At 40.9% G+C, this 26,971-nt stretch overlaps 2 protein-coding genes across 2 annotated transcripts; one reads left to right on the top strand and one right to left on the bottom strand.

The window, feature by feature from the left end:
• Nucleotides 1-562: 562 nt before the first annotated feature.
• LOC147886938 (pentatricopeptide repeat-containing protein At5g27110-like) lies at nucleotides 563-4,329 on the top strand. The gene has a single exon (XM_087395012.1). The coding sequence runs from the start codon at nucleotides 1,098-1,100 to the stop codon at nucleotides 3,960-3,962; it is 2,865 nt and encodes a 954-aa protein (XP_087251138.1). The 5' UTR covers nucleotides 563-1,097; the 3' UTR covers nucleotides 3,963-4,329.
• Nucleotides 4,330-17,768: 13,439 nt separating this feature from the next.
• CHIL (Chalcone-flavanone isomerase family protein) lies at nucleotides 17,769-19,530 on the bottom strand. Its single transcript, XM_087394505.1, has 5 exons — nucleotides 19,254-19,530; nucleotides 18,956-19,048; nucleotides 18,699-18,857; nucleotides 18,378-18,604; nucleotides 17,769-18,259 (listed from the first exon to the last, which is right to left on the bottom strand). The coding sequence occupies exons 1-5, from the start codon at nucleotides 19,405-19,407 to the stop codon at nucleotides 18,101-18,103; spliced, it is 792 nt and encodes a 263-aa protein (XP_087250631.1). The 5' UTR covers nucleotides 19,408-19,530; the 3' UTR covers nucleotides 17,769-18,100.
• Between the last annotated feature and the right edge of the window lie 7,441 nt (nucleotides 19,531-26,971).

Raw genomic sequence — 26,971 nt, forward strand, 5'->3', positions numbered from 1 at the left:
CGGCATTTAATTCAATACTGGAAGTATAATATGTAGAAGAATAGAGTCACATTTACAGACGGAGCTAGATGGAGCGATCATATGCATGCTTTTGCACAAAGTGCTTGATGCGCTCCACCTGATGTTGAGATGATAGTCACAAAGTGGATCTCTTAGAGACATACTTTAGAGCGCAGTCACATGCCCTCCAAAACTCCTCTAGAATTAGATCCCATCAGCGGTACAGTTCCATTGGGAGGAGGAGCCTCCAATTTCCCATGGGCCTTCACAGTTTAAAGAGGACACAATGGGCACAACGAGAGCGCAAGTGTTGAGTTAAGGCGAGGGGTTGGAATGAGCATTTGAGGACGAATGGAGGTTTAAAGGGGGGTTTTCGGCACCTCCATTGTCAGCGGATGAATGGTGGGAGCATGTCCGTTTCAAAGATGCATGTGGCCAAATCTCTGAACATCGAAACATTCATTTGACATCCATACATCCATGCATGTGGCGGCGCTCTTAGCCACTTATGAGATCATTCACATAAGAATGTGATCGAACTATGCTGCTTCAAAAGGTTACTCTTAGAACCTGAAGCAAAGAATATCACATATGAGATGTGTAGTGGGTGTTTGTAGTTGCATAGGGGAGCGTAGGGGAAAGATGGTCGCAAAATTGAGATCGGAGAAAAACCATTGCAAACTGTCCTGCTCGATTGGTCCCCTCATGATGGGGGGGACGGTGGACCTTGCAGCAGCCAGAGATGCTTCTAAGCTTAACTTGTGGTCTAACAGCGGTCCCCGTGGTGGGTTTTGCAGAATCCGGTGTTCCTGCGCCAAAAGAGGCGTCTTAGGATTCGTCGATTTATTGTCAAGTAGAACCAACGCTGGCCGTCTTAGAAGTCTGGGTTCCGTCAAAAGTGCATTCTCGCATTCTTTAAACGTGTCCGATGGAAACTTCATCAAGTTTTGCAAGCTAGGCATAAGTTGGGGACAACAGCAGTATAGTGGCATCGGGGCAGCCTTTCTGTCGACTATTTGCAGTCACTTGGGGAAAGCGTTATGGAACTGCCTTTATGAAATCCCGTATTCACTTCACATTGTTTTCTAATTCGTTGAATGGCCAGGATCTCTGGTAACGATGGGGGTTCAGGGTTTATCAGGGATCTGTGTGTGGTGGGTCGGCTGGATGAAGCACTCCAGAGCATGGAACATATGCACCAGCAAGGCACGCAGATGTGCAGGGACATTGTCTATTTGGCTCTTCAGGGGTGTACTAGAAAGAAAGATTTGGCAGCTGGCAAGCGAGTGCATTCTCTTATGGTCGCAGGAGGGCTTGACTCGATACCCATTTTGGGTGATCACACTATCCGTCTGTTTGCCTTGTATGGTAGCTTGCTGGAAGCAAATATAGTTTTCTGTAAGATTGCGCAACCAAGTATTTATACATGGCATGCTGCCATTTCAGCACATGCAAAGGGTGGAGAAAATAGAAAGGCGCTTGAGTTGTATCATAAATTGCAACTTCAAGGAATTAAGCCAGGCAAATTCACATTTTCATGCATTTTGAAGTCTTGTGGGAGCATCAGAGCCTTAGGACAAGGCAAGCTAGTTCATGACCATATCGTCAAAAATGAAGGGGAAATAGATGTGGTCGTTGGGAGCAGCCTAGTTGATATGTATGCAAAATGTGGTCGTCTGGAAGAGGCGCAGAAAGTATTTGACAGTTTGCAAAATCGAAATGAAATTTCATGGAATTCAATGATTGCAGGTTATGCTGAGAACGGGCATAGTATGTCTGCTCTTCACCTTTTTGAGAAAATGCAACAGGAGGGCATGAACCCAGGGAAAGTGACATTTCTTTGTATTTTAAAAGCCTGCAACAGTACAAGGGCCCTTCAATGGGGTCAGCTAGTGCATGGCGTGATAATTAGAAATGGACTAGGAACAGACGTAGTTACAGGAAGTGCATTAGTAAATATGTATGCAAAATGTGGGAATGTGAAGGATGCACGGAAAGTATTTGACAACCTGCCAGATAGAAATGCAGTGATATGGGGTGCCATGATTTCAGGATATGCCCAGCAGGGGCATGGCCATCTTGCTTTTGAACTGTTTGAGAGAATGCAAGAGGAGGGCTTTAAACCAGATGAAATTTTGTATTCCTGTGTTTTGAAAGCCTGTGGCAGCATAGGAGTTGTAGAAAAGGGTGGGTTGATTTATGAGCAGATCATTAAGAGTGGAGTCGAATCCGATGCAGTCCTCGGGAGCACCCTTATTGATATGTATGCCAAATGTGGAAAGCTTGTGGATGCACACACAGTGTTCAAGGAATTATCGGATCAAAATGTAGTTTGTTGGAGTGCAATGATTGCAGGATATTCTCAACATGGGCATGGCTCTGCTTCCATTGACCTGTTTGATAGAATGCAACAGCATGGCATAAAACCAGACAGGATTACGTTTACATGTGTCTTGAAAGCTTGTGGCAGCTTAACAGCTCTACCTCAAGGCAGACTGGTACATGACCAGATTATGAGAAGTGGACTCCAATCTGATGTTGTTGTTGGGAGCACTCTCATTGACATGTATGCCAAATGTGGGTACTTGGGTGATGCACGCAGAGTGTTTGACAGATTACTTAGTCGCAATGAGGTCTCATGGGGGGCAATGATTACAGGATATAATCAGCATGGCCTTGATTATTTAGCTCTTGAACTTCTTGCAAGAATGCAAGAGGAGGGCATCAAGCCAGGAAAAGTCACGTTTTTGTCGACCTTGAAAGCATGTGGTGGCATAAGGGCCATACCGGAGGGCAAGCTGATTCATGGACAGCTCATTGGTTGTAAAATTGAATCTGATGTGGTTATGGGAAACATGCTTGTGGACATGTATGCTAAATGTGGAGCCCTGGAGGAGGCACGCAAAGTCTTTGATGAAATGCCAACTAAAGATGTGGTGTCATGGGGTGCAATGATTGCAGGATATGCCCAGAATAGGGATGGTCTAAACGCTCTCCAACTTTTTGAGGCTATGTATGAGGAAGGCATACAGCCAGACAGCGTCACCTTTTCATGCATATTGAAAGCTTGTTGCAGCATAGGAGCCATTGGGCAGGGGAAACTAATACATGACCAGCTCTTAAGAAGTGGACTTGCATTAGATCTGGTCCTTGGAAACACCCTTGTCGATTTGTATATTAGATGTGGGACCCTTGAGGAGGCACACAAAGTATTAGTTGGTTTATCAAATCGAAATATTGTGTCATGGAACACAGTGATTGCAGGATGTGCTGCACATGGGGCATATGGGCTGGCTGGGCAATCTTTTAACGGCATGCAACTGCAAGGCTTGAGACCGGTCAGTACAACATACACCAGCTTTCTGGCAGCATGCAGTCATGCAGGCCAAGTGCAGGAAGGTTGGAGGTGCTTCAAATCTATGATAGATGAACATGGTATCACACCAACTGTCGAGCACTTTAATTGTATGATTGACATACTTGGCCGTGCTGGACACCTGAACGAGGCAGAACAGTTACTTCAAATTATTCCAATCCCACCTGATGTTACCAGTTGGATGTCTTTGCTAACTGCCTGCAGAGTGTACGGTAATATAAAATTGGGGGAAAAATGTTTCGAGCAAGTTTTATTGTTTGATTCTGACACTGCTTCAGGATATGTGATCATGTCCAACATATATGCTGATGCTCACATGTGGGAGGATGTCTACAGGTTACAAGGTTTGAAACGGTCCTTTGGTGCATGGAAAGAGCCTGGTAGGGCCTGGCTTGAGGTTAATAGCAAGGGTCATGAGTTTATAGCGGGAGACACAACTCATCCTCTGTACGATAAGGTCTATGGAAAGTATAGAAGATTGAGAAGAGTGATCAAGGAGGAAGGCTATCTGCCATGGGTGGACCTAGTCGACCTAGTGCTCCAGCCAATATCAGAGTTCAAGGAAGATACCTTGCTGCATTTGTGAGGAAACTTCCAATGTTTTTCAACTCATTGAATGGTATAACCTACAATTTCATCCTCCTGAAACCATATCTTCCAGGATCCATATGAGCAAAAGGATTCACATGATACCATGCAAGCTGCTGTGTATTCTGCCTTGGTGGACGAGAGTAAAACGGTTGTCACTTTCTGCTGAGCCACAAAACAACTACCGACCCGAGCAAAAAACAATAGCCAGAAATGGAATTGTCCCAGTCTCCGACCCAATCCAAATAACAGTGCCCATAAAGCTCATATATATAGCTTTCATTAAGAAGAATGTACATTCATAGCTGTCCCAAGGTGAGACAGCCACTACTCATAAACTCAAAGAAGCTTTAAAGAAAACACACACACACACACACACACACACACACACACTCCCCCCCCCCCCCCCTCTTCATAGGACTACAATGTATCCAATCTTGCAAGTTGAAATTTGGATATCCTGTTCGCTATCCCATAACCACAACCTGTGGTACCCTTGAGATACCATAGTATCCATAAATGTGGCTTCGAGTGAGTCTCCCTCGGCTGTGAAGAGAACTAGCATATCAGTGTAACTGAGAAATCAATATTGGGCTGGGTGGTGGTCAGGTAGAGAAGGCTTCCAACCGATTGCTGATACTATTGGAGTTACCTCATATGTGCTATCTTTTTTTTGAAATTGCTTTAGAATCTCCAAGCAATACTTTCCAAGAGATGAAAGTCATGTTCTCTTTTTGCCGGATCTCAATGTTGAGAAAATAATGAAGATGATCATTGGTCATTATCACATCATCCACATATACAATCATTGCTGTTCTCTTGTTGTAAGTAGGGAACTCTAGGGTTAGCAGTCAGCTAGTTAAATGGGCCCAGATAGCCTTAAAAAGAGTGTCCTATTCACTGTAAATACTCTAGTACTCTCTTGTACTTTTAAATAGAGGTTCCAGGCTTGATTGTGGGCTTGCCATGGGGCAGCCTGTTGTACTAACCCCATAAGCAAAGGTGTGCTGGCTCGCTTTCCCAAAAATATATAAAGGGCTTCAGCTGTACTCTTCAGGCATTCTACACTAACGCAAGTACACTCATTCCTTTCAATATTGACACTCCTAAGCATCAGCCTACAAGCTGCTAATGCCAAGGACAGCATCAAGCTTTCAGCTTGCCAGCCACATGAGAGCTATTGAATCTCATGCCCTCTTCACGTAAGAGAGATCTAATCATACCCCTTTGCTATCGTTTCTGACTTTACTGCTATTTCTGCTAAAACAGATCCTAAATCTAGTGGTAGTTAGCAGTCATAGTATAGGCCTTGTTTCATTAGTATCAGAGCCCTTTTTTGGAAATTTTATGGGTGAATCTTCATTGTTTTGTTCTGAAATTGGAGCATCCTGTGTTGAGCCCAAGGGCTACCCCTGTGCGAAATTTCATTCGCCAGAAGTGCCCTGCATTCTGTTCTGCCATGTGTTGGCTTCGGAACAACCCTAATTTCCAAAGTTCTCAGATTTTGACAATTTTTGTATCAAAGAGTTTTGGAAGCTCTCCTCGTTTGTGAAAGGAGTAGATGAGAAGCAGAGAATGATCAGATTTATACATGGGCTACAATCATCATTTACCTCAGCTAGTGGCATCTTAACCCAAGTCATTGGATGAGGCTATGCAGTTGGCAGAACTATATGAGTTCAAATACAACTCCAGGGAGAAGTCTATTGGGATTGGGACCTTCCTGAAGTCATCTACTGTGGATCATAATTGGAGAAAGCCCATTAGTGAGAAAAGATTTCATGTGGGTTCCAAGCCATCTCAACCAGCTTATGGTGTATCAGGTAAAATAATTCCTGAGTGCCCTACTGTTAAGGTTTCAAAGACTAATACATTTGGCAAGGATTCTAAATCTAATGGTAGACACCCACTTAATGATAAGAAAAAGGAGGAGGCTCACAAACAGTTATCTCAGTACCTTACGGATGAGAGGGGGAAGAAAGGACTTTGTTTTACATGTGGTGAGAAGTGGAGTGTGGATCACAATAGGGCATGCAAAGTTAAATCAGTCCCAGGTAAATTGAGTATGATTATAGAGGTTTCAGAACGTGAGGATGAATCTGAGTGTGCAGATGAGTTTCGAGAGTGCGTTCAGGAAGTCCTATGATGAGGTGGATGATGAGAACTATGTGTTCAACCTTGGGGGCTTCAATCATGGTGAGCTGAGAGCCATGAATGGCTCAAGGGCCTGGAATCTTGAGAATACCATGCATTGTTATGAACCCTGCAGAGAAGCTGAGGGCGATGGGGCTGTTAGTGATGAAGAGATTTCTTGGGACACCCAGTCAGATTCATATACAATATCTACCAATGCTCTAGAGGGTCCTCATGGGCAGAGATGCGTATGTGTTGGTGGATAGTGGAAGCATTCATATTTTTGTATATGCTAAGTCTATCCACTCATTGAAGCTGTCAGTGGATGGTCTACCTCGTAGCCTAAGGGTTGAAGTACCCGATGGCACCTTTACCATTAGTCAAAGAATCCATCCCGATGTTTCAAGTAATCTCTCCTCGAGTATTCATATACCTTTGATCTTTTTGCTTTGAATCTGGGACCTATTGAAATTGTACTTTGCTATGATTGGCTCAAGACTCTAGATAAATTTACTATGAATTTGCAGGACATGACCATGACTTTCCTAGACATGGGCAAGGAGGTTTGTTTATCTGGAATTCAATCTCAAAAATTATAGATGGTGACAGCTAAACAAGTAAGGAGGCTTCTCAAGAAGGCAGTTAGCCTACTTGCTTTGAAGCTCGAAGCTGAAAGCAGTCAGAAACCTAGTAAGGACTTCAAAGTTATTGATGGGGACATGCTGGAATTGTTACAACAATATAAATATATATTCAGAGAGCTCCCTCCTAGTCTATCCTTTAAAAGTTAATGATGGGGAAATGCTGGAATTGTTAAAACAATTAAGATATATTCAGAGAACCTCCTCCTGGTCTACGACCTAAAAGGGAAGTGGATCATGCCATTTATTTACAGGAGGGAACCAAACCTACCAAGAAGCCACTTTACCGGCTGTCAAAAGCTGAAAAAGTAGTAGCCACTCAAATTTAAGAATTGATGGACAAGGGTTTCATCACCCCTAGTCAGTCCCCATCTGCATCCCCCATCTTACTAGTGAAGAAGAAAGATGGTACTTTAAAAATGTGCATTGATTACAAAGAGCTCAATAAAGTGACTATCAAAAACAGGTTTCCTATTCCAAGGGTGGATGTCTTATTGGATGAGCTTAAGGGTTCTAAATACTACTCTAAGAATGACCTAAGGTGGGTGATGAATACTAAATAGCTTTCAGGACAGAAAGGAAACCCTATGAATTCAAGGTAATGCCTTTTGGCCTCACAAATGACCCAGCTACCTTTCAATACTTGATGAACTTGGTTCTAGGGCTTAAATTAGTATTCTTTGATGACATCCTCATATACAGCAGGAGCAAGGAGGGGCATCTACAGCCTGTTACCAAGGTGCTGGAGGCTCTCAGGATGTATCAGCTTTATGCCAAGCCTTCCAAGTTCTCTTTCATGGTACAAAAAGTGGAGTATGGAGGCCATATCATCTCTCTTGAAGGTATTTCAGTGGACCCATCCAAGGTTCAAGTGATCAAACAATGGCCAATCCCTTCCACTCTCACTTAACTAAGAGGCTTTCTAGGCATAGTCCCGTGAGGGCTTTTGCAGACGTTAATACATCTTTCTTTCTCTCTCTCTCTCTCTCTCTCTCTCTCAATCTAGAGGTGGAAAGGGGTAGGTGGACAACACATAGAATTCCAAGGGACACAAGAACTTGCAAAATCTGCCCAACAGGGGAGATAGAAAATGAAGAACACATGCTCCTCCATTGCCTAGCATACATCATATATAGCAACAATGAGGCCAGTTTCAAAACCCTCCTAGAATAGCCATCTAAGAAACTGGGAGCTTACCTAAAGCAAGCATTCGAGCATCACAGCAGAGTCCTTGAACTAGCACACCAATTGGCCCGGCATGTACTCACGACATAACAAAATATTGTTTGAATTCTTTTTCCATAGAATGTTGATTAAGGGCCACTATCTATTTAATAGTGTTGTCTGCAGTCCTAAATCTGCATACCTAAACTTCGCAACACTTGGAGCTGTCACCAAGAAAAGCTATCATGTTCCTGTTATTACCACATTTGTTGCTGGCTTTGACTCCTCTGATTCTTGATTGGATTACTTCTTCAAAAGAAGAGTTCTATGCGTTTGCAATCCTTCTCTTCACTCCAAGCATAGAGGAAGATGGAACCTCAATGCAAGGTACTCTAAATAAATGGGGCTTGCTTTTGCACTCCCTGGGAGCTGCCATGTGCCCTTCCTAAAGCAGATGTATTAGATGGTTTTTTCTGTCCCATAGACCTGTTGGTCTTCCGTGGACATTAATAGACTTTCTTTGCATGGGACCCTGCTGCTCAATCAGCCTTCAATGACCTCAAGCAAGCCCTTATATCAGCCCCAATCTTGACATGCCTTGATTTTTCAAAGCCATTCCCACTAGAGGCAGATGCAAGTCCAAAGGGCATTGGAGCTGTTCTCAAGCAAGGCCATGGAGTAATCGCCTATGAGAGCAGGAAATCGAGTGAAAAGGAGTCTATCTTCCCCGCCCATGATAAGATGCTTGCTATCATCCATGCTATCAAGAAATGGCATCACTATTCCTATGGTAGTCATTTTAAGGAGGTAAGGACAGACCAAAGGTCATTGAGGTATTTCTTATCTCACAGCGCCCTTATTGCTAGGCAAAGGAGACGGTCGGAGTTTGTTCAAGGGTATGACTTTGACATTGAGTATAAACAGGGGAAACAGAGTGTGGTAGCTGATTCTCTATCTAGGTTATGGTCATGTCAGTGCCATGCAGTCTCCATTATCTACCAGAATTGGATTTATGACTTTCAGGAGTATTTGGAGCATCCTGAATCTGCTGCTATCTTTATGCCCTTCAGGATCCACATTGCATGGACTACCCTCAGTTTGCCCTGCAGAATGGACTCCTTTAGTACTTGGACAGAGTTACTTGGCCCCTCATTAGAATCTGATTTTGGTTGAGATCGTAGCTCTCCTATGGGAGGATACATTGGGGTGGGAAAGACCTAGGAGAAGGTGAAACATAGCTTCTATTAGAAGGGGTTGTGGAAGGATGTAATGAATTATGTCAAGAGCTGTGAGCACTGCTAGCAAAACATGACTGAGAATACTCTACCTGCATGCCTTTTGCATCCCTCACCCATTCAGGGCACAATCTAGAATGAAGGAGTATGCAGATCAGAAAAGAAGGCGTGTGCAATTCAAGGAGGGAGAGTGGGTAATCACAGGCTGCATACACATAGATATACCTCACTGAAGGGGAACACCAATACCAAGTTGGCCCATAGGCTCTATGGTCCCTACAGAATTATTAGAAGGGTTGGTCACCAAGCCTACAAGTTGGAGCTGCCCCCTACTACCAAGACTCCTGATGTATTCCATGTATCTCTGCTTGAGAAACATCTGGGGACAGAAATTCCAGTTGCAACAAAGTTGCCTCCTATGGATGAATCTGGTCAATTAGAGTATATTCTAGAAAGGATATAGAGACAAAATCCTCAGGAAAAAGATCTTGCTAGAGTACAACATAAAGCGGAAAGGCTTACCAGAGGAGGATTCCACATGGTAGCCTGCAAGGGAATGCATTCCCGCTTTCCCAAAAATATATAAAAGGGCTTTAGTTGTGTAATTCTTTACTAATGCAAGTACACTCATTCCTTTCACTCTTAACACTTCCTAAGCATCAGCCTACAGACTGCTATGCCAAGAAGGACAGCATCAAGCTTTCAGATTGCCAGCCACATGAGAGCTATGTAAGAGATATCTAACCCTACCCCTTTGCTACCGTTTCTAACTTTCCTGCTACTTTTGCTAAGACAGACCCTAAATCTAGTGGTAGTTAGCAATCATTGTATAGGTCTTCTTTCACTTATCCCCTGTGAATGAGGTAGCTGCTGATGCATTGGTACCATGGTTTGAGGGCATGTTTCAATCTGTAGAGAGCCTTGCTTAGCCTGCATACCATCTCTTTTGCTTTGTTTGAAACCCTGTGAAGAAAAATAGACTTGATGGATAGGCTCCCTGGAAGCCATTTCTATAAGCATTTGAATGATCTCCATGCAAGCTATCGGGGCAAAAATCTCCTCATAGTCAAGAATTCTTGCCTATGCATAGCCTTGGCCACCAACTTGGCTTTCTACTGTTAAACATAGCATCTGACTTGTACTTAGCTTTTGTGGATCCACGTGGTCCTCATCACCTTTCTCTTAGTTGGCCTAGGCACCAAATCTGATGCAAATTTTTTAATCGCTTCCATTTTGGCTCCATTGTTGCCTACTATAGGACATTTTTTGATTCGTGAAAGGTTCTAGGCTTCTTTTTTCTCAAAATTAAGGTGTCAATACAAAATTCAAAATGGGCGTACAAGAAAGGGGAAGTAGATAGGTGTGTGTGACCACATCAATGAGTTGTTTGGAGGGAGTGTGGTTGTCATATGGTTACAACTTTGGGCAAGGAGTACAGGCTATCAGGGGGCCATTCTCCTAATCTTAACAAGATAGGTTTAAGTTCTACCTTGAACTCACCTCAGGCTATGAATGCTCTTCCTTCTTGGTTAAAGAGTTTAGAAAAACCCTATGAATGCTTGGTAATATGTAAACGCACTGGACCAAAAGGCCTTCAATTATGTAGACATTGGTAGAAACCTTCATTCTTAGTAGCCCTTGTTGTTGCACTAATAAACAGTTTTCTCCTTTGGTTGATCGTTCTTTAGGACCTCTTGTTACTGCTGATACTTATGTCCTTTCTATTAAGGGAGCTTTTCTTAAAACCTTGACTTTCTTCGTCTAAGGATTTGCATCTATTAAAAACCATAGAGAGAGGAGCCTTAAAGTTTGCTATCCAAGCAGGAAAATCTTTAGGGGTCCAAGGTCTCATCACATTGGAAATTCATAGTTCGAAAAAGAAAAGATGCACAAAACTTGCAGATGCTATGGATGTCGTTTGTTGCTGGTTAAACTTTCTTCTAGATAATTTGTTCATAACTCTAGGAGACTCTTTATTCCAACAAAGTATTGGTATTTCAATGGGTACTAATTGTGTTGTTTTCTTAGCAAGGTTCTACCTTATGAATTTGATTTTGTCCAACATTGACCTCTTTTGAGATTTGTCTAATCATTCTTCAGCAAGTTAGTCACATTAGGAGATTCATAGATGATTTATTTGTCCCAGACGTTCCAAACGTCAAAGATTCTTTTGGTGGTCGAATTTGGTTTCATGAGCCAATGGAAGCTTTGTAGTTGCTCAAATTTTGGCATCACTCAATCTTCTTTAGGTTCAGAAAGATGATACCTATGATAAACACAACAATCTGAGTATGTTATGTTGAATATCATACAATTGCCTCATATTCACTAATACATGTCTAATATGGCTAAATATGGAGTGATTACTTCCCAATTCTATAGGTTCTATTGTCTTTGCACAAGTAAGAGTGCCTTTATCTCTCAATTTAGTAATTCATTGCTATTACTTTGTAGAAAGGGCTATAGTACAAGAAAATTAATGAAGAAACTTTGCTTGTTGTAGGATTATATCTTCGGAATTTCAGCTTTGGGTATGTTTAGGATCATTGATTATAGAACCAAAATGCAAAGTGAGGAGCTTTAAAGCCCTTTGTTTAAAGTTCATAGGTTTGTTATGTCTTGGAGTTCGTCTGCTCTTAGAAGTTGTTTAGTTTTGGTTTTTCCCAACCCTATTACTTTATTATTTATTATTATTTTTAAATTTACAATATATAAATAAGTTCTTTCCATGTGTTCGTGTTGGTGTTTGAAAAATTTCTTAGATGTATGTTGGTTTAGCTTTGTTTCCTTGCATTTGCATTAGTGTTTCTTTTGTTATTGATATCTAACCTCTCTCTCTCTCTCTCTCTCTCTCTCTCTCTCTCATATTTTGCTTTGTTTCTTCCTTTTTGCTATCAAAGTTTTTATTATTTGGGTTGGGGTTTCAAAGCTTAGTAAGCATTGGGTTTAACCAAGAGATTTCAAAATCCTTTGAAACCTAGATCGTAGCTTATGCTTTTATTATTTGGGTTGGGATTTCAAAGCTTAGTAAGCATTGGGTTTACCCAAGAGATTTTAAAATCCTTCGAAACCTAGATGGTAGCTTATGCTTGGGTATTGATGAGAAAATAAGCATAGATTTGTTTACTAAGTTATTTTATTTCTCTCATTTTTAAAGCGGCTTACAAACTCTTTTCTTTCCTTTGGTCTTTCCAAATAGATGTTTGGAAATATTTTCAAACATTTGTAGTCCATACAAATGTTTGGAAACAGCATCAATTGTTTTAGAGTCATCCCATCCCCCATCCCCCACTCCTAGCCCCCCACTCCTCCCTCTCAGCGCCAACCCTAGCCCCTGCTCATCCCTCCATGCATGTTGTTGGTTTGCTCCTAGTCTATCTAGGCCGCTAAACCAACATACATTTGATTCAAGCTTGAGAACCCATCATGCGTTTGTCCCAGACCTCCATGCATGTTGTTGGTTTGCTCCTAGTCTAACTAGGCCTCCTCGCCTATCGCGACCTTGCTTTAGCTTGGTCCAAGTTTGATCCAGGCCTTCACACCCCCCGTCGCAGGTCTAATTCAGGTCCAACCTTGCCTAGTGTTTGCGGATCTACCACAATCCTTCTCGGACCTGTTCCTCTTTCTCGAGACTCAAGAATTTGCTGCGCTCTACTCTTGACCTCCACAAACCCCTGGGCCACAAGTTGTAGGCAGCCAAGCACCCTGTCTACCAGCAACTCTTTGCTACTAGACCTATACCAAGCAATTTTGTTGCTCTACAGGTTGTTCTTCGAGTTATGTAGTTGTTGAGAAAGGGACCACCCTCGGCGATAAGTAAAATGTAAGGAGAGCAAAAAATAGCTTATAAATCTGTTATGTAAAGGGAAATCTGTCAAACTATCAAAGGTATAGCAGCAAAATGTAGAACTGTTTTACATAAGGACAGCACGAGGATGTGTGGAAGATAAATAGGGAAGCAGGCCTTGGACATTGCTATGGCCTCTTAAATGGTAGGAACGCCACCCAAGGCACATAGTATGCCATTGCTAATCTAGTTTTGATTGAGAAGGTTGATAGTTTTGACGCCACAAATGTGGCACTGCTGAGTGAGAAAACGCATATATACAAAAAACTGAAAAAAGTGAAAAAGCAAGGGGGGTAAATACAGGAGGAATGAGGAAATAAGAGAGATGAGGAAAAATGCGAGTTCGAAAAAACCAGCATCAAAGATACGATGTAAGAAATGGGCATAGAGCTACAACAACGTAGATACATGAAAGGAGAACCAAAGGTGGCATGCAAAGCAATGGATGAACTAAAATCAGAAAATAAAAACCTAAGGAAAGAGATTGTAGCTATGTTGCAAGGGAAACATGTGAATTCATCGCCGCAATAGATTACCAAGTGGAAAGCAAAAAAGTTAGGGTGGTAAGAGAGAGTAAAAAAGGGTACATCAAGCCCTAATAAGGAGTTCATATTTGATGCCAAGGGGAAGGCAGAGAATTGAGATGTTCAAAAATCATAGAGTCTTTGGTGAGCCAACTCCAAGATTGAACAAGGATAGAGGATGGCAATGAGATGGTGGTAAGGTGGATGGTCTAGGACATCTTCCTTATACGCCCTCCTCTTCCTTTCAGGCTCTCAGAGCCAAGTATAGAGCTCTCATATGAAGCAACTAGACTAATGAGACACCTTACATCTCCCTTAGTCTCCTTTCTCGTGTGATAGCAAGCTTGAGGACCAATGCACTTTTGCGCCTCTTGTCAGCAAGAACAAGATGAATGCTCCTAAAGCATTCAAAAGGCCTGCCTCAAATGAGTAGCTTGGAAAAGAGAGAGAGAGAGAGAGAGAGAGAGAGAGAGGACTTCAATGTGCATGAAGGAGATGAGGGGGAGAGAGAGAGAGAGAGAGGGGGAGGGGGGTGGGCTTGCCTTCAAATAGAAAGAGAGAGAAAGAGGAAGGATTAAGTGGAGATAATTAGCTCCTCGCCCCTCTCTGTACCCTCTCTGTGTCCCTCTGCCTCGCTCTCTTCCTCGCAATTCCCCTGCATAATGCCTAATAGACTATCCAATAGTTAGCCTATTTTAGAAAGATTTTAGAAACAAATGCTCATTTTAGTAGAAAAATGCTATTCAACTCCTCCATATTCTTTAAAATACATTCTTCAACAAGGATTGGCTCCTTGTCAAGATGTGGCCATACACAGCAAATCACTTCTTTTAGACCTAAAACATCTATTCTAACATATCTATCATAACATAAAAGAATATATGCAAGTTCAAGATTCATATATCTAAAATAACTTAAGAAAATAAATGCAAGATCATGGTTCATATATGTAACATAACATCTCAGTTAAAATAAGGAAAAAAAGATGGAAGTTGATATATGTACCCTAACTCCAAAGTTGAGCTTCATACAAAGATAGGGAACAAAACATCATTGAAAACATGTTGAAGCGGTGAATAGAATGAATCCAAAGTTACAAGTCCATATCTCTTGCCTCATCATGCCCTAAACCATCCATATCCATGTCTCTTGTGGCTGCATGTGGGGGATCCCCCTCCCTACTTTCATTATCATGCTCTGCATCTAGGTCCCCACTCAAGTAGTCTGCAAGGAGGTCTCGTGTGAACTTTCTTCTTGACGTGCGGGGGTATTTAGCTTGGCATTTACAACCATGCGGCGCACCATATGTGGGTGAATCATCACTGGTAAGGTTTGCATCTGCACCAATTATTATGTTGTGCATGATGCAACATGCAACTGTATTGCGTGCTACGTACTTTGGCGTTGGATGTGATATCTTCTTCAAGAGGTAGTGCCACTTCATCTTGGTTTAGTTGCAGTTCTTGGCCAATGTAAGTATTGGTCTCGATGGGTCAAGAGGGTTTTGACAGACTTATTGACAATCTTTGAAACCATGGACTTCCTTACCCCAAAGTGGTCGCTTATGTCTATGACCCTACTACCACTAGCAAGCCGCAAGACATCAATGGCAACTTGTTTCTCAATCGGTAGGAGGCGTTGTTGGGCAAGGATGTTGTCTGGTAGAATGCAGCCACCCTCTTGAGGTTGAATCGCGAGAACGTCTTCATCATATGGGCATGAATGGGCATGGCCAAGGAGGAGGAGGAGGAGGAAGGATCAATGGAGGGCCTGGGAGCTACAGAGGAGGAGAGGGTTTGAGGAAATATCTCACAGGCGAGTCGAAAGAGACAAGGATGCTAGCGTTCTAATGAAGAAAAGAAGTACTATCTTACCCCAGATTTAGCAAGGCATGAGAGCATAAGCAATTGGAACAATGTTTTCCTAGAGCCAAAGGGCATAGAAGAAGCTTGATGGCGCTAATGTGGAAAGGCAAGCCATCACATGTGATGCTTGTCTTCTCTATTTCTGACGCACAAGATCCATTCATGGCTGCAAGTGGCATTGCCCCCTTGTTCATGATGAAGGGCCAAGCATGGATGCAAAGCCAAGATTGCTCAGAATGCGAGAATTTTGAAATTTGATGCATAGGCAGCAAGGGACCTTCTAGCTTGCTACACAAGGCAAAGGGTATGTTGACTGCCCCTTAGTACCACATGGCACTCTAAAGAAGAAGGCCCTCACTCCAGCTCCTGCAACATGGCACTTCCCTCTCCACACAACAAGTGGTAATCTCTTGCCTCCCTCTTTCCTTAATATATAGTAAGATGCATTTTGTTAGAACGTGCTAGTGTAAAGATAGTTGGAAAATGAGATGGAAAGGGAGGGGGTGGTGATTGCGCTCCACCTCTCACCTAAATGAGTGTCAAGCGTTTCAAGTTTGGCAAGTTTACAGAAGTTGCCTAGATGGGTAGAAATGACCACAATGAGTACCTTTCTGCCCAAATTGTAGATTGTTGCTTTGCTTTCATGCTCAAAATGATGGGGCAACATGCATATTAGTTGTAAATGATCACATTGAATCTTTAATCACCATGATTTTACTGAGGAACATACAATGCGAACAAATATTTGAGAACATAATTTTGTCTGCTTGGAATGTAAAGACCTTGGGGAACAGATTGGAGGTAGAAATTGCCACAAACGCAATTGTCAATGTGAAATTGATTGTAGGTTTGAGTAGAATACAAGGAACAAATTTTGTTGCAGAGTTTAAGAGTTGTGCAGCCTGATGGAAAGAAGGGTGGGAACATAGTTCCATTGAAAGGTATTGATATCAAAGAAGCCAACTCAAAATTATGAAGAGAGGACAATGAAGAATTAAAGGCACAACATGCCAAGTAAATGCAAATATAATTTCAAATTTAGAAAGTGAATGAAGTTGAACATTGCTCGAGAATTTAAGCACCCACAAATTTAATCATCATAGGAGCTTCGTGCACGATATCGTCTCAAATGTATGCCAACTTCTATGCCAAACAGTCTAAGGATTCTTGAGGTTTGTGTGACAGCATATTTATTAGAGCATTAGTTCACAACAGCTTTCAGCATTTGTTAGTGTTGCATGTTATAGTGTCTTGCATATATTTGGCATGTGCAAAAGTTACGTATGAAGTGAACTCTATGTTCATATTCTATCTCAATGCCTTACCTCCTCCACACTACTTTTTAGACTCATCACCCAAGATTAGTAGTAACATACTCTAAGCATTGGTAAGCCTCTATATATATGCTTTAAGGTTATATTTTTTATCACATATGTAATTGCTATAGTTTGACACAACTTCCAATATTTTACCCTTTACATCCATGCTCATATGATTAAGTATATTTATTCATGTGTATAATTGGGCGATTGTCATATGTTCTTCTACCATTCATACTATTTCATTGCTATGGCTTTACAACATTTTCCATTTTTTATCCTACATGAATTACAACAGATGATAATTCCATTTAATCATGTATATGAACCTTCTCCTCAGTAGAATAATCACACATTTTACTAAACTCTTATTTAAGAGGCAATTATCATAGCATGTTGACTTTGGATTGGTCTTTTATAATAGATTTTTTACCGACGTATCAAGTTCGAAAGCTATCTAACAAAGCACTTGTTGCTCAATTTTCCAAATTCATTTTTCCATTTTTCCAGCACACAATCTTTAACAACTTGAGTCCTACTCAATATACACTATAACACATGCCACTTGCTATTTCATACCCATTTCACAAGCACCTGTCCTATAAAATTAAGTTTGGATAGGGAGTTTATGTAAACATGCTTTATCAAATCTTTGTAGTACACTGTTGTACTTGAGTCTTTTTTAGCTTTTGATATACACATATGGACTACAAGCGTCATCAAAACTATCTGATGAAGTGCTGATCTTGCATGTTTTTAAGCTTTTGAAATACATAATAGACTACATGCCTCATCAAAACTATACAACTAAATGCTCATAGAGATTACAAGCCTTATCAAAACTATCTAACAAAGTACTCATCTTGCATATAGACTACAATACAACTTTTATGAAATCTATCTAATAAAGTGGTGCTCTTGCATGATTTTAAACGCTTCAAATACACATATCCATTGTTATAAACACCAATTTCACATGCCACATTTTTTATTCATTTCCATTTGAGAAGCAATTGCTTTACCCTATTTATTTTGTTGTGCATTTTAAAGCATATAAATTATTTTGCGCATAAATATCCAAGAAAGTAGTAATTAAGCAATTTCTTAGATTTCTGATATACACATATCTGTTATTACATACACTAAACAACTAGAGTCTACTCATGAAGAAGCCAATAATATTTTCTCACCCAACTCGCTGGCACTATAATTCCAGCATGATTGTTTCATGTAACGTAGTACAAACGTGTCGTGGAGATGCATCAGATCATGCCGTGGTTCATCTTGATACCGCCGGATCATCGGAAGAAAATCATGCGTGATGTAGACGCAATGCGGGCTGGGGGGGTGTGTGTGTGCATGTGTGTGTGTGTGTGTGAGAGAGAGAGAGAGAGAGCGCTAGCAAACTTCACAACAGCTGTACCACGTTTTCTGAAACGGAAGCGAGGAGAGAGGGAGACATTGATTTTTCTCCCACAACCCAATCCAGTATGCCCTTCGCCACGTTCTCGTTTTTTACTGTGTACTCGAACTTCGATGGTATCGTTCCCTCCGAAGAAACAGCTATCTGTGGTCATCTATCTCAACGTCAGGTTGCAGATTGTCAACGGAAGGCAAAAGCCCCATCTAGCTCCCATCCAAGTCAACACGGACAGAATGCACAAATCCTATCTATGTCCACTCACATGAACTGTGTTGTTTGACGACCAGTGGTAGTAAATCGTCGTATCTTTTGCAAGCCATGGTTTCTTTTGAAAGAATTCGACAATCTTGTCGAGCTCTTCCTCCTCCGCTTCCTCGTATAAATCGGCGTAGGCAAGTCTGTCCCTCACGGTCGACTGGAGGAGCGTCACATACTGACTTCCTTTCACTTCTTTGATGATAACAATCTTAAGGAACTTCTCAACTGGGGCTGCAAAATCAGCGTGGAGAGACACAAGCGAGATTTCAAATCACAGGTTTAGTACGCAAAATACGATGATTGTCAATAGCTTCTGTAAACCTACCTTCACAAAATTTGGAGAAGAATCCGCTGTCTTCGGCTAGTAGCTCTTCCTGGGGCTTCCCTTTCCACATTTGTAAGTACTGACAAACATCAGGTTCGGCATACAGCCCAATAGCATAAAACTTGATCTGAAGATAATGAATCTCTGTATCGTAGATTCCTGGCATTTATTTCCAATTACAAAAGCTTACAGTTAATAAGCAGCTATATTAATCCAACCCAAAGAATTAGACAGAAACCATCTACAGCGAAACATACCATTGCCAATAAGAAGTAGCGGGTTGGAGGAAGCAGGTGAGGTGATCGTGCTTGGAAAGTGAATCCCTTCGAAAGTAACAGACTTGGATCCCACTGCACCAAATCAAAAACCAGTATCTTATGAACCTTCAACGAGAGATTTGTACTGCTCGTCTTCTCTAATAGCTACTCTAAAGGGAGAAGAAAACACCCATAGTACACCGAAGAATAGTTAAGCTAAAAGGAACAGCAGTGTAACCAATTAGGGGGAACATCAGGTGAGATCTAGGAGAAATAGAGGGGAGACGACATTCCTTACTTGCGACTCGCACGAGTGTGATCCTTGTGCTTGGAGACAACAATTCAGAATGGCAAAGTGAGCAGAGACGTTGGACCTTTAGAAGGAAGACAACATCGGTAGGAAAACCGTAAGCTTGATGAAAGACACACACCGCAACACACCCAAATGTCATGGGCTTATTAGTACTTAATGTCAGCGGAGTGTAGCGTATGTAGTTGTTGTGTGGATCTCGTGCGGTGGAAAGGAGGACACAGAGAAAGAAAATGGAATGGAAGCGAGGAGCATTGATGAGAATGGGCGGGGTGCGGCGTGGCGTGTTGCAGGCGCAGGAGGCACGCTTTGACGAAGCAATCTTCTTGTTACGTAGTCACGTGATTCTCGTGGTGGCATCATGCATGTCTTCCTTGCCGACCACTCCCGAGTGGGGCAACTCAAGGACTACCGGAGCTATGCATGCGGGGTGCACACATTCAAAATCTGCCTATTGAAGCTGGCTGCCCGCATTCATATCCCGCAGGATACCGTCTTCAAAATCCTATTGTGCATACTAGAGTTGGCTGCTCACATTCAAATCTTGCACGATACGTGTCCAAATTCTTATGCATGGCAACATAGGCTCCATGAAGATGTGCCCCTAGTAGTAGGCCATGGGTGGGTGAGTGCCAAAACCCTCATAACTAAGACTAGGCTTTGCCTTTGACTATTACAATCTATGGCGTCTTCATAGATTATGCCACTATCACCATTCTAAAACTAGGTTACGGTAGGCCGGCTAAGGAGAAAACTAAACTAAAGAATGAAATATACAATAAGTCGATTTCAATGGGTAGATCACAATGTTTGAAATTAATATGAAGCAAAATACGTCAATAAAATTTGAATTGTTGTTATATCAATGCATAAATGACAATGTCAATGCTTGAAAGAATGAAAACATTGTAACAAAATTATAAATTGCATTTTTTGTAGCACATGAATTAACTTCATCTATATTATTCCACAAAGATAAGACAAGAACCAATCGTATCCCAAAAGATTGGAAGTCCATTCTCTCCTGAGGTCTTGCCTTTGGCCATGCAATTAACAACCCCTTTTAGCTATTCAAGAGTAAGCTCCTTGTCTAGATATTCTGAATCAAAGTTTGAGAGAACCCTTAGGCAATCTTGGCTAGACTTAGCCCTTGCTACAAAGCTTCTCTGTTATTTGTTGTGTGCACGCTAGGGACAAGAAGGTGGATGACAAGCTAGAGTACTATCCGTGGAAATAGTACTCTAGCCCATCATCCGCCTGCCTGTCCCTAGCATGCACATGATATTATTAAATAATATGAAATGCATTGCAAATGTCTGAAAATGGAGTCAAGTAAATGTGCTTGTTATTCAAATCAATTTGTTGTGCTTTAGAGAGAGAGAGAGAGAGAGAGAGAGAGAGAGAGAGAGAGAGAAGGTTAGGGTGTGAGGAAATGATGCTCAAATGAAGAGATGGCAAAATATGGTTTCATTATTTTCTTAAACCTTTCAAGGTAGTGAGGCCCACATAACTACTTCTAAACTGGTGCATCGTATTTCTTGTGATTTATGGCATATGCATTGTCAATCAATTTCACAAGTATGCATCTCTCTCCCTTATTTTTTATTTTGAGTTACCGCCTCTTATTGCCTTATTGTCTTAATCCACCTACTTCTAGAGTCCCCCCCTCTAGCCCTTAGTAAGTAATAGGGGGCTTATAATCTTTTGCTCCATCCCCACCCTTATTTTTTACTCTAGTCTCTTTATTAAACAGCTCTACCTATCACTTCCTAAATTATCGGTTTCCCTTACTTGCCCAAATAAAACCCCCCTACCTACTATTTCTTCACTCCTCTAATTCTCTTCCCCCGCCCTTTCTTTCTAACATAAATAAAGTCCCCTCTTAATTTCTCCCTCGCCCTTCCTGTTTTTATGTCCTCATTTTTCCTTTCCTTTATTAAGTTCCCCCAAGTAATTTTTTTCATACACCCTTTGGTTTACAACCAAAATATCTTCTATACACCCAAATATGCAACCAAACCTTTTTCTTTATTCACTCTACCGAATCCACACTCGAATCCAAAGACAAGCATTGCGAGGAGCTAAACAATGTTCTTTGGTCAGCCATGGTATGAGTGTATGCTCAATATCTTCAGCTACCAAAAGGTTCTAAATGTGGGAGATCCTGCATAGGAACTATCACTTTGCAATGCACATTCAAAGCCTTTTCTTCAAAGCTGGAAAAATCTTAATGCACTTAGAGTATGCGATTGTGCATAGATTATTGTGCCCAACCCAGCTCATAGAAATTAAAAAGCATTTAAGAAAGAATTGCATGCTATTGTCCATGCTGTGAGTTTCACTTTGTTTTGTAATGATTTGCTCGAGTCTTTGAAGGGTCAATGTGAACATGGCCACCTTTACTTAGAAAATAGAAAAGTTCATAATAACAAGGGCCTTGTGGAGGCTACATTTGTTGATGATAATTGTCCTATAGTTTTAACATTGCTGGTTGGCATCAAAGAACAATTTAAAAAGTTGGTGAAAGTAGCAACACTTCCAAGATGACGTTATAGTTGGTGGAGCAGATCTATTTAATAAATTTTCTATCAAGATTTGCAAGACGATGCTCTCTTTCTCTACAAATGGTGCTAAAAGAATTCCTAACTTCTTGGATTATGGTTGGGACATGATAACATCCAACCAAGTATATTGTGAGGTTGTGCACAACTCCATTAAACTGAAGTACATGATTGCCACTCAAAATTTCATATTAGCATTTTACTATAAATGCAGTAGAATGATTGGGAACCAATTGGTTCCAATGGATCAAGATTTGAACTCTTTTGGTAGCATTGGATATCACCATTAACGAGAATGAAAATTTATTGGGAATTATATCACTCAGACAATGCTACACACTCGCTCAATTACGCCAGGACATTCAAGTAGAGACAGAGGGTAGTGTTTGTGAATCCACCTGCATATGTTGATAGATAGCAAGTTGTCCATGCACCAAATGTGCAAGAAGTGGTGCCACCAGGTACTCCCATAGGTACACAATCAAGGGCAGATGATGGATCATCTATTGGTGGAAATGATGAGCCACATGTGGCTAATATGCAAGCAGGAGACAAGCTTAAATGCATGTGAGAAGATCCCCTAGAGTGTCTAGACCACCTAATAGGTTTGTTATTCCCTTTTTATTGTTATCTTTGGGTCACTAGGATTAATTCACCATGGGGGAGGGGGACTATGCCTTTCAAGGTGAGGTGGCAAACCTGCAATCAATCAATACATTTCATCATATAGTAGGTGCTTGAGTGATAATTTGACATTGGTATTCTAAGTAATGGAGACAATCTTACCACCTCTCAAGATCTTTAAAGGTCGTACCTGTGGATCACAAGTGTTGAGGTGGAATGAACTCTCTGAGCTAGGCTACCAATCAATCCACCTTGGAGATTGAGAGTGTGTTGATTGCAAAGTTCTACCTCTCCCATAACTAGCCCCACCTCTTGCTTGAAACCTCCCCCATTTTGAATAGTCTACTCTATGGCTACTGGTATCATGTCCCCTTATTATCTTCTCACCATATAAGCATGTCCTTGGGTATGGTTCTGCAAACAAAGATAAGGAGGGGCTCCTCTCCAAATTTTTTATTGCTGTGAGTATAATATCCCTTATATACATGAAGGTGATGGAAGCTTTGCCAAAGATCATCGTATCGGGGGTTTTCATAAAAAGAATAAAAGAGTTAAATGTTTCTTTCAAGGGTCTCCTCAAGGAAAGGTGGTCAAATTGTTGTCAATGAGCTATATAGCATGGTCACACCAAAGTGGTTGTGCTTTACAGTCCAATCTTTCTTTATTGCATTTGCATTGAGCATAGGGACTCTCGACATTGAAAATGTCATTGACATACCTGGGGGTTCTTTGTTCCGATTCTCCAGTCTTGATCTTACATCTCTTGAGGACCCCAATGAGAGAGGGGTATTTGCTTGAAGTAAATAGAGACATGGGGAAGAAGCACTAGAGCATGGCTATACATAATGGGGATGTCAAAGTTTTGGGCAGCCTGTTTGCTTCCAATTTCATAGCTTTTGAAGATTGTACTAAATCTATCAATAACAACCATGTGTCGACACAAAATGGTTCCATAAGGTTCATGTCATGCACGTGCCAAACCTTCTTATCATGCACAATGAGTTCTACATCTAGTACCCTGGGTGGGAAGAAATGATTGGTGTATGTGGGGCCAGAAATCCTCTTGGCATTGATTGGGGTGGTAGCCATCAAAATATGAGAATATGTTGTGTTGATCATCTTGGGACAATCCTTCTAGATTACAAAATCTATGCTATAGGGGGGAATCCAATTTTTGTGGGGGAATGAAAAATTTCAGGTCCATATTCTCGTCAAATATTGGAGTTGCAAGGTGCTTTATGAGAGCAATCATCTCCTCCACCTTGCCTTTTTCTAGGACGAACAGCTTACACCAATTATTAAAGGACAATTGCATGACTAGCAGTCTTCCTTAATTTAAGTGGTCTTGTATCTCTTGAGAATCCAAATCAATTATAGTTTCATGGACCTTCTTTGGAAATTGGTTGATCATGGCTTGGCAAGCATGCTGGCAAAGGGTCCTTGTATCTAATCTTGGAGAGGTTCTTCGACAAGTAGGTGGGAGACATGCTAGGTCGTCAAATTAGGAACTTCGAAATCCAATGCAAGGGTGCCAGTTACTTATTATTTCAAGGAATTTACTTCTTGATTGCCCCATATACTTTATCTTTAGTGTTCATGGATGCCCTCCATTTCTCATTTCCTCAATACGACCGTATTTTAGTGCGCCCAAGCATATCAGAAAAATTCTTATAAATCCTTTCTTATACCCAATTTTTCTTTTCTTTAATGAGTTAAGGGCCTAAATTATTCATTGCATTTTGTCATAAGACTCCAAAAGGAATTTTCATTTAAAGTTTAATCAAAATCTACATAATAATTAATAACCATTTGCAATATTCAGAGAATTTGGAAAACACATTGTTCCACTGCATAAGTCTCAACAAAAGTAACAAAGACATCTAAAGGTGAAGTGTAGGAGCTCTTTTACCAAGGAACACCAAAATGTTACTATTGCAAACATATTCTCCCCCATGTATGTGGGGGGACTAACAAAAAGTTCTACATAACATGAAGTTACTCCTCATAGGGGGTCTTTTTAAAAAATTAAAAGTTTTCCTAGGTCAAAACTTCTTTCGAAGTAGTGTGACTCTTGAAGACCAAAATCTTGTCCACTATTTCTTTGTGCTAGGTGAACAAGCTTCCATCCTCTTATTCAATTAACAAATTGTTGAGAGAGGCAATTGGACTCACCTACGTCACAATCAGGGTTTTAAACAAAATTTAGACTATTGTTGACACCTGTATAATGGAAGGCTTCACAACTGAACCATAGTTGTTATCCATGTCCATCTCCACACTTTTTCAAAGGGGATGGGAGTGTGAAAGGAATCACATACACCTTATTCCAAAAATGTATTTTGAATCTAGATCCATCTAACTTTTCTAAGGTAAAATAAATGAAAGATCATAAAACAAATCAGTAAGTTGTTTAAGGGACCTCGTGTATTTAGATTTCTTGCTTGAGCAGCCATTAACTTTCTTAAAGTACACTTTTATTCAAAATAATGTCTTCAATAATTTACTTGCCATCATTTAGGATGACTACAAGACCGCACTATATCCATCTCTAGCTTACTCATTCCCTATCTCTAAATTTTTTTCCTACTAAATCAGAATGTCAGAAATATTTGATGTCCTATTTTTGCACTGAGTTAGTCAGGTCCTTGTCTATTGCTCTCTAGTATGCCCTACTCAAGCTTGGTTTGGCGAGCAAAGAACAAAGAGTCATTGCAGTACAATGTAATGCTAACGTGCTTAAACACATGATGCTATCCCCAGGAAGGTAACAAACTTGGAGGTGGCCAAGCAAGGAGAAAAAACGCTCAAAGATAGGCTGGGAGAAAAACTCAAAAGGGCTGCTAGCAGATCAGTGGCAGTTTGATGGAGGTAGTGACAACCCGAAAGGACTTAGGGCAGTGAGTTGTGTAGCAAAGTAAGAGGTGATGCATGGTAAGATATTGTCCATAGAGCCATGTAAACAACATCACCTAGCCATCCATAAGGTCCTATGCTTGGATACATGGGGTGCGTAGCTTGTACTACGAGCTAAAGTGGCTATGCAAACTAGGGGATGGGAGTTGTGAGCATATTAAGTGGCAAGCCATAGCATTTTAGCTGAGCTTGCAGTGTACTATCATGATTTAGCCCATTGTCACTTTTAGAAGCTCATAAGGGCTATGAGTAGCTTGTAGGAAATCAACCCTGATGAGCTAGTACACAAAGGTTACCATGGGTTTCATGACCATACAAGACCATTATGACCAACAAAATAAGCAGGTTGATAGCCCCATAGGAAGATAATGAACTTAAAGGCAGCTAGGCAAGGACAAGACAAGATTAAAGATAGGTTAGGAAAATATCTCAACAACAGTTGCTAGTAGTGTAGTGGCATTTTAAAAGAGCCAAAAGGATCTAGGGCAGTGAGCTATGGAGCTAAGCAAGAGGTGATGCATAGTAAGATATTGTCAGTAGAGCCATGCAAATAACATCACCTAGTCACCCCCATAAGGAAATCAAAGAGATGCGACTAACGGCCTATGCTTTGATACTTGAGGTGAGTGGCTCAGAGTGCGAGCTAAAGTGGCACGATGAAAACTAGGGGATGGGAGTTGTGAGCATGTTGAGTGGCAAGCCAAAGCACTTTAGTTGAGCTTACATTGTATTGTCATGAGTCAACCCACTATTAGTTTTAGAAGCTCTTAAGGGCTGTGAGTAACTTGTGGGCAACAAATCTGATGAGCTAGTAACTTGGGTGCATAGCTACTAAAAACATCACCAACTCATTTCAAAACATTGTATGGAAAAAAATACGTGCTCTCAAACTAACCCTTACATGTTCTCAAACTAACCTTATGGCTATTATATTTTGAAATAATAGTCATGCAGTGTTACATGTTCTCAACCTACATTACAAGTATTAAATTTCAATTATAGTCATGCAATGGGATTTATTTTGTTAGACCACTTCTTATTGTATGAACAACAAGACCCACTTCCACATGAGGTTTGCATGCCCCATAACAAAAATAATACCTAAACTAGAGGAGTATGGATCACATCTTGCAAGTCATTATCCATAGTTTCCCATGAAATATTTCTCCATTGTCACCATTGATATGTGAAAGACATGCATAGATTCTACCTTCCAATGAAGTATCAGCTCCGGCAAAATCTATTAACACTAATTATAATAAATCATTGTTGCAAATTTATGTGGGTACTCAACAAGTTCAAATAAGCACTCACTAAAATCTTATATGTGAAATATTTGATACTATATTAAATATTCTATATTAGATGTTCACATTGTCCACTCTTTATCAAATAACTCACCTAGTCAATCACCATCTGTGTCCTTGCACAAAAATTTTATTCTTTTTTTCTTAATTGCTTCCAATTGGGGAAAAATCTTCACAAAGAAAATATTTATCACCAGTGCTCATAGCAGTTCACACATCATCAAATATTTGGCTTCTATAAGCCTCGATCATCTTTATACTAGAAAGTTGTTCCATACTCTCCTCCATTATAGGGCAAGTT

Source organism: Dipteris shenzhenensis, chromosome 23 (genome assembly GCF_047967505.1).
Source record: "Dipteris shenzhenensis isolate YYH24624 ecotype China chromosome 23, Dip_SZ_1.0, whole genome shotgun sequence".
Classification (NCBI taxonomy): Eukaryota; Viridiplantae; Streptophyta; class Polypodiopsida; order Gleicheniales; family Dipteridaceae; genus Dipteris; species Dipteris shenzhenensis.

Bases quoted from the DNA above. Each gene is read 5' to 3' on its own strand.
- CHIL (XM_087394505.1), bottom strand. From the start codon at position 19,407: ATGACATTTGGGTGTGTTGCGGTGTGTGTCTTTCATCAAGCTTACGGT. The intron at 18,858-18,955 runs GTATGTTTCGCT...AATAAATGCCAG, and splicing joins GCTACTTCTTATTGGCAATG to GAATCTACGATACAGAGATT. The intron at 18,260-18,377 runs GTGAGTGGACAT...AGATGACCACAG, and splicing joins CGTCAAACAACACAGTTCAT to ATAGCTGTTTCTTCGGAGGG.
- LOC147886938 (XM_087395012.1), top strand. From the start codon at position 1,098: ATGGCCAGGATCTCTGGTAACGATGGGGGTTCAGGGTTTATCAGGGAT.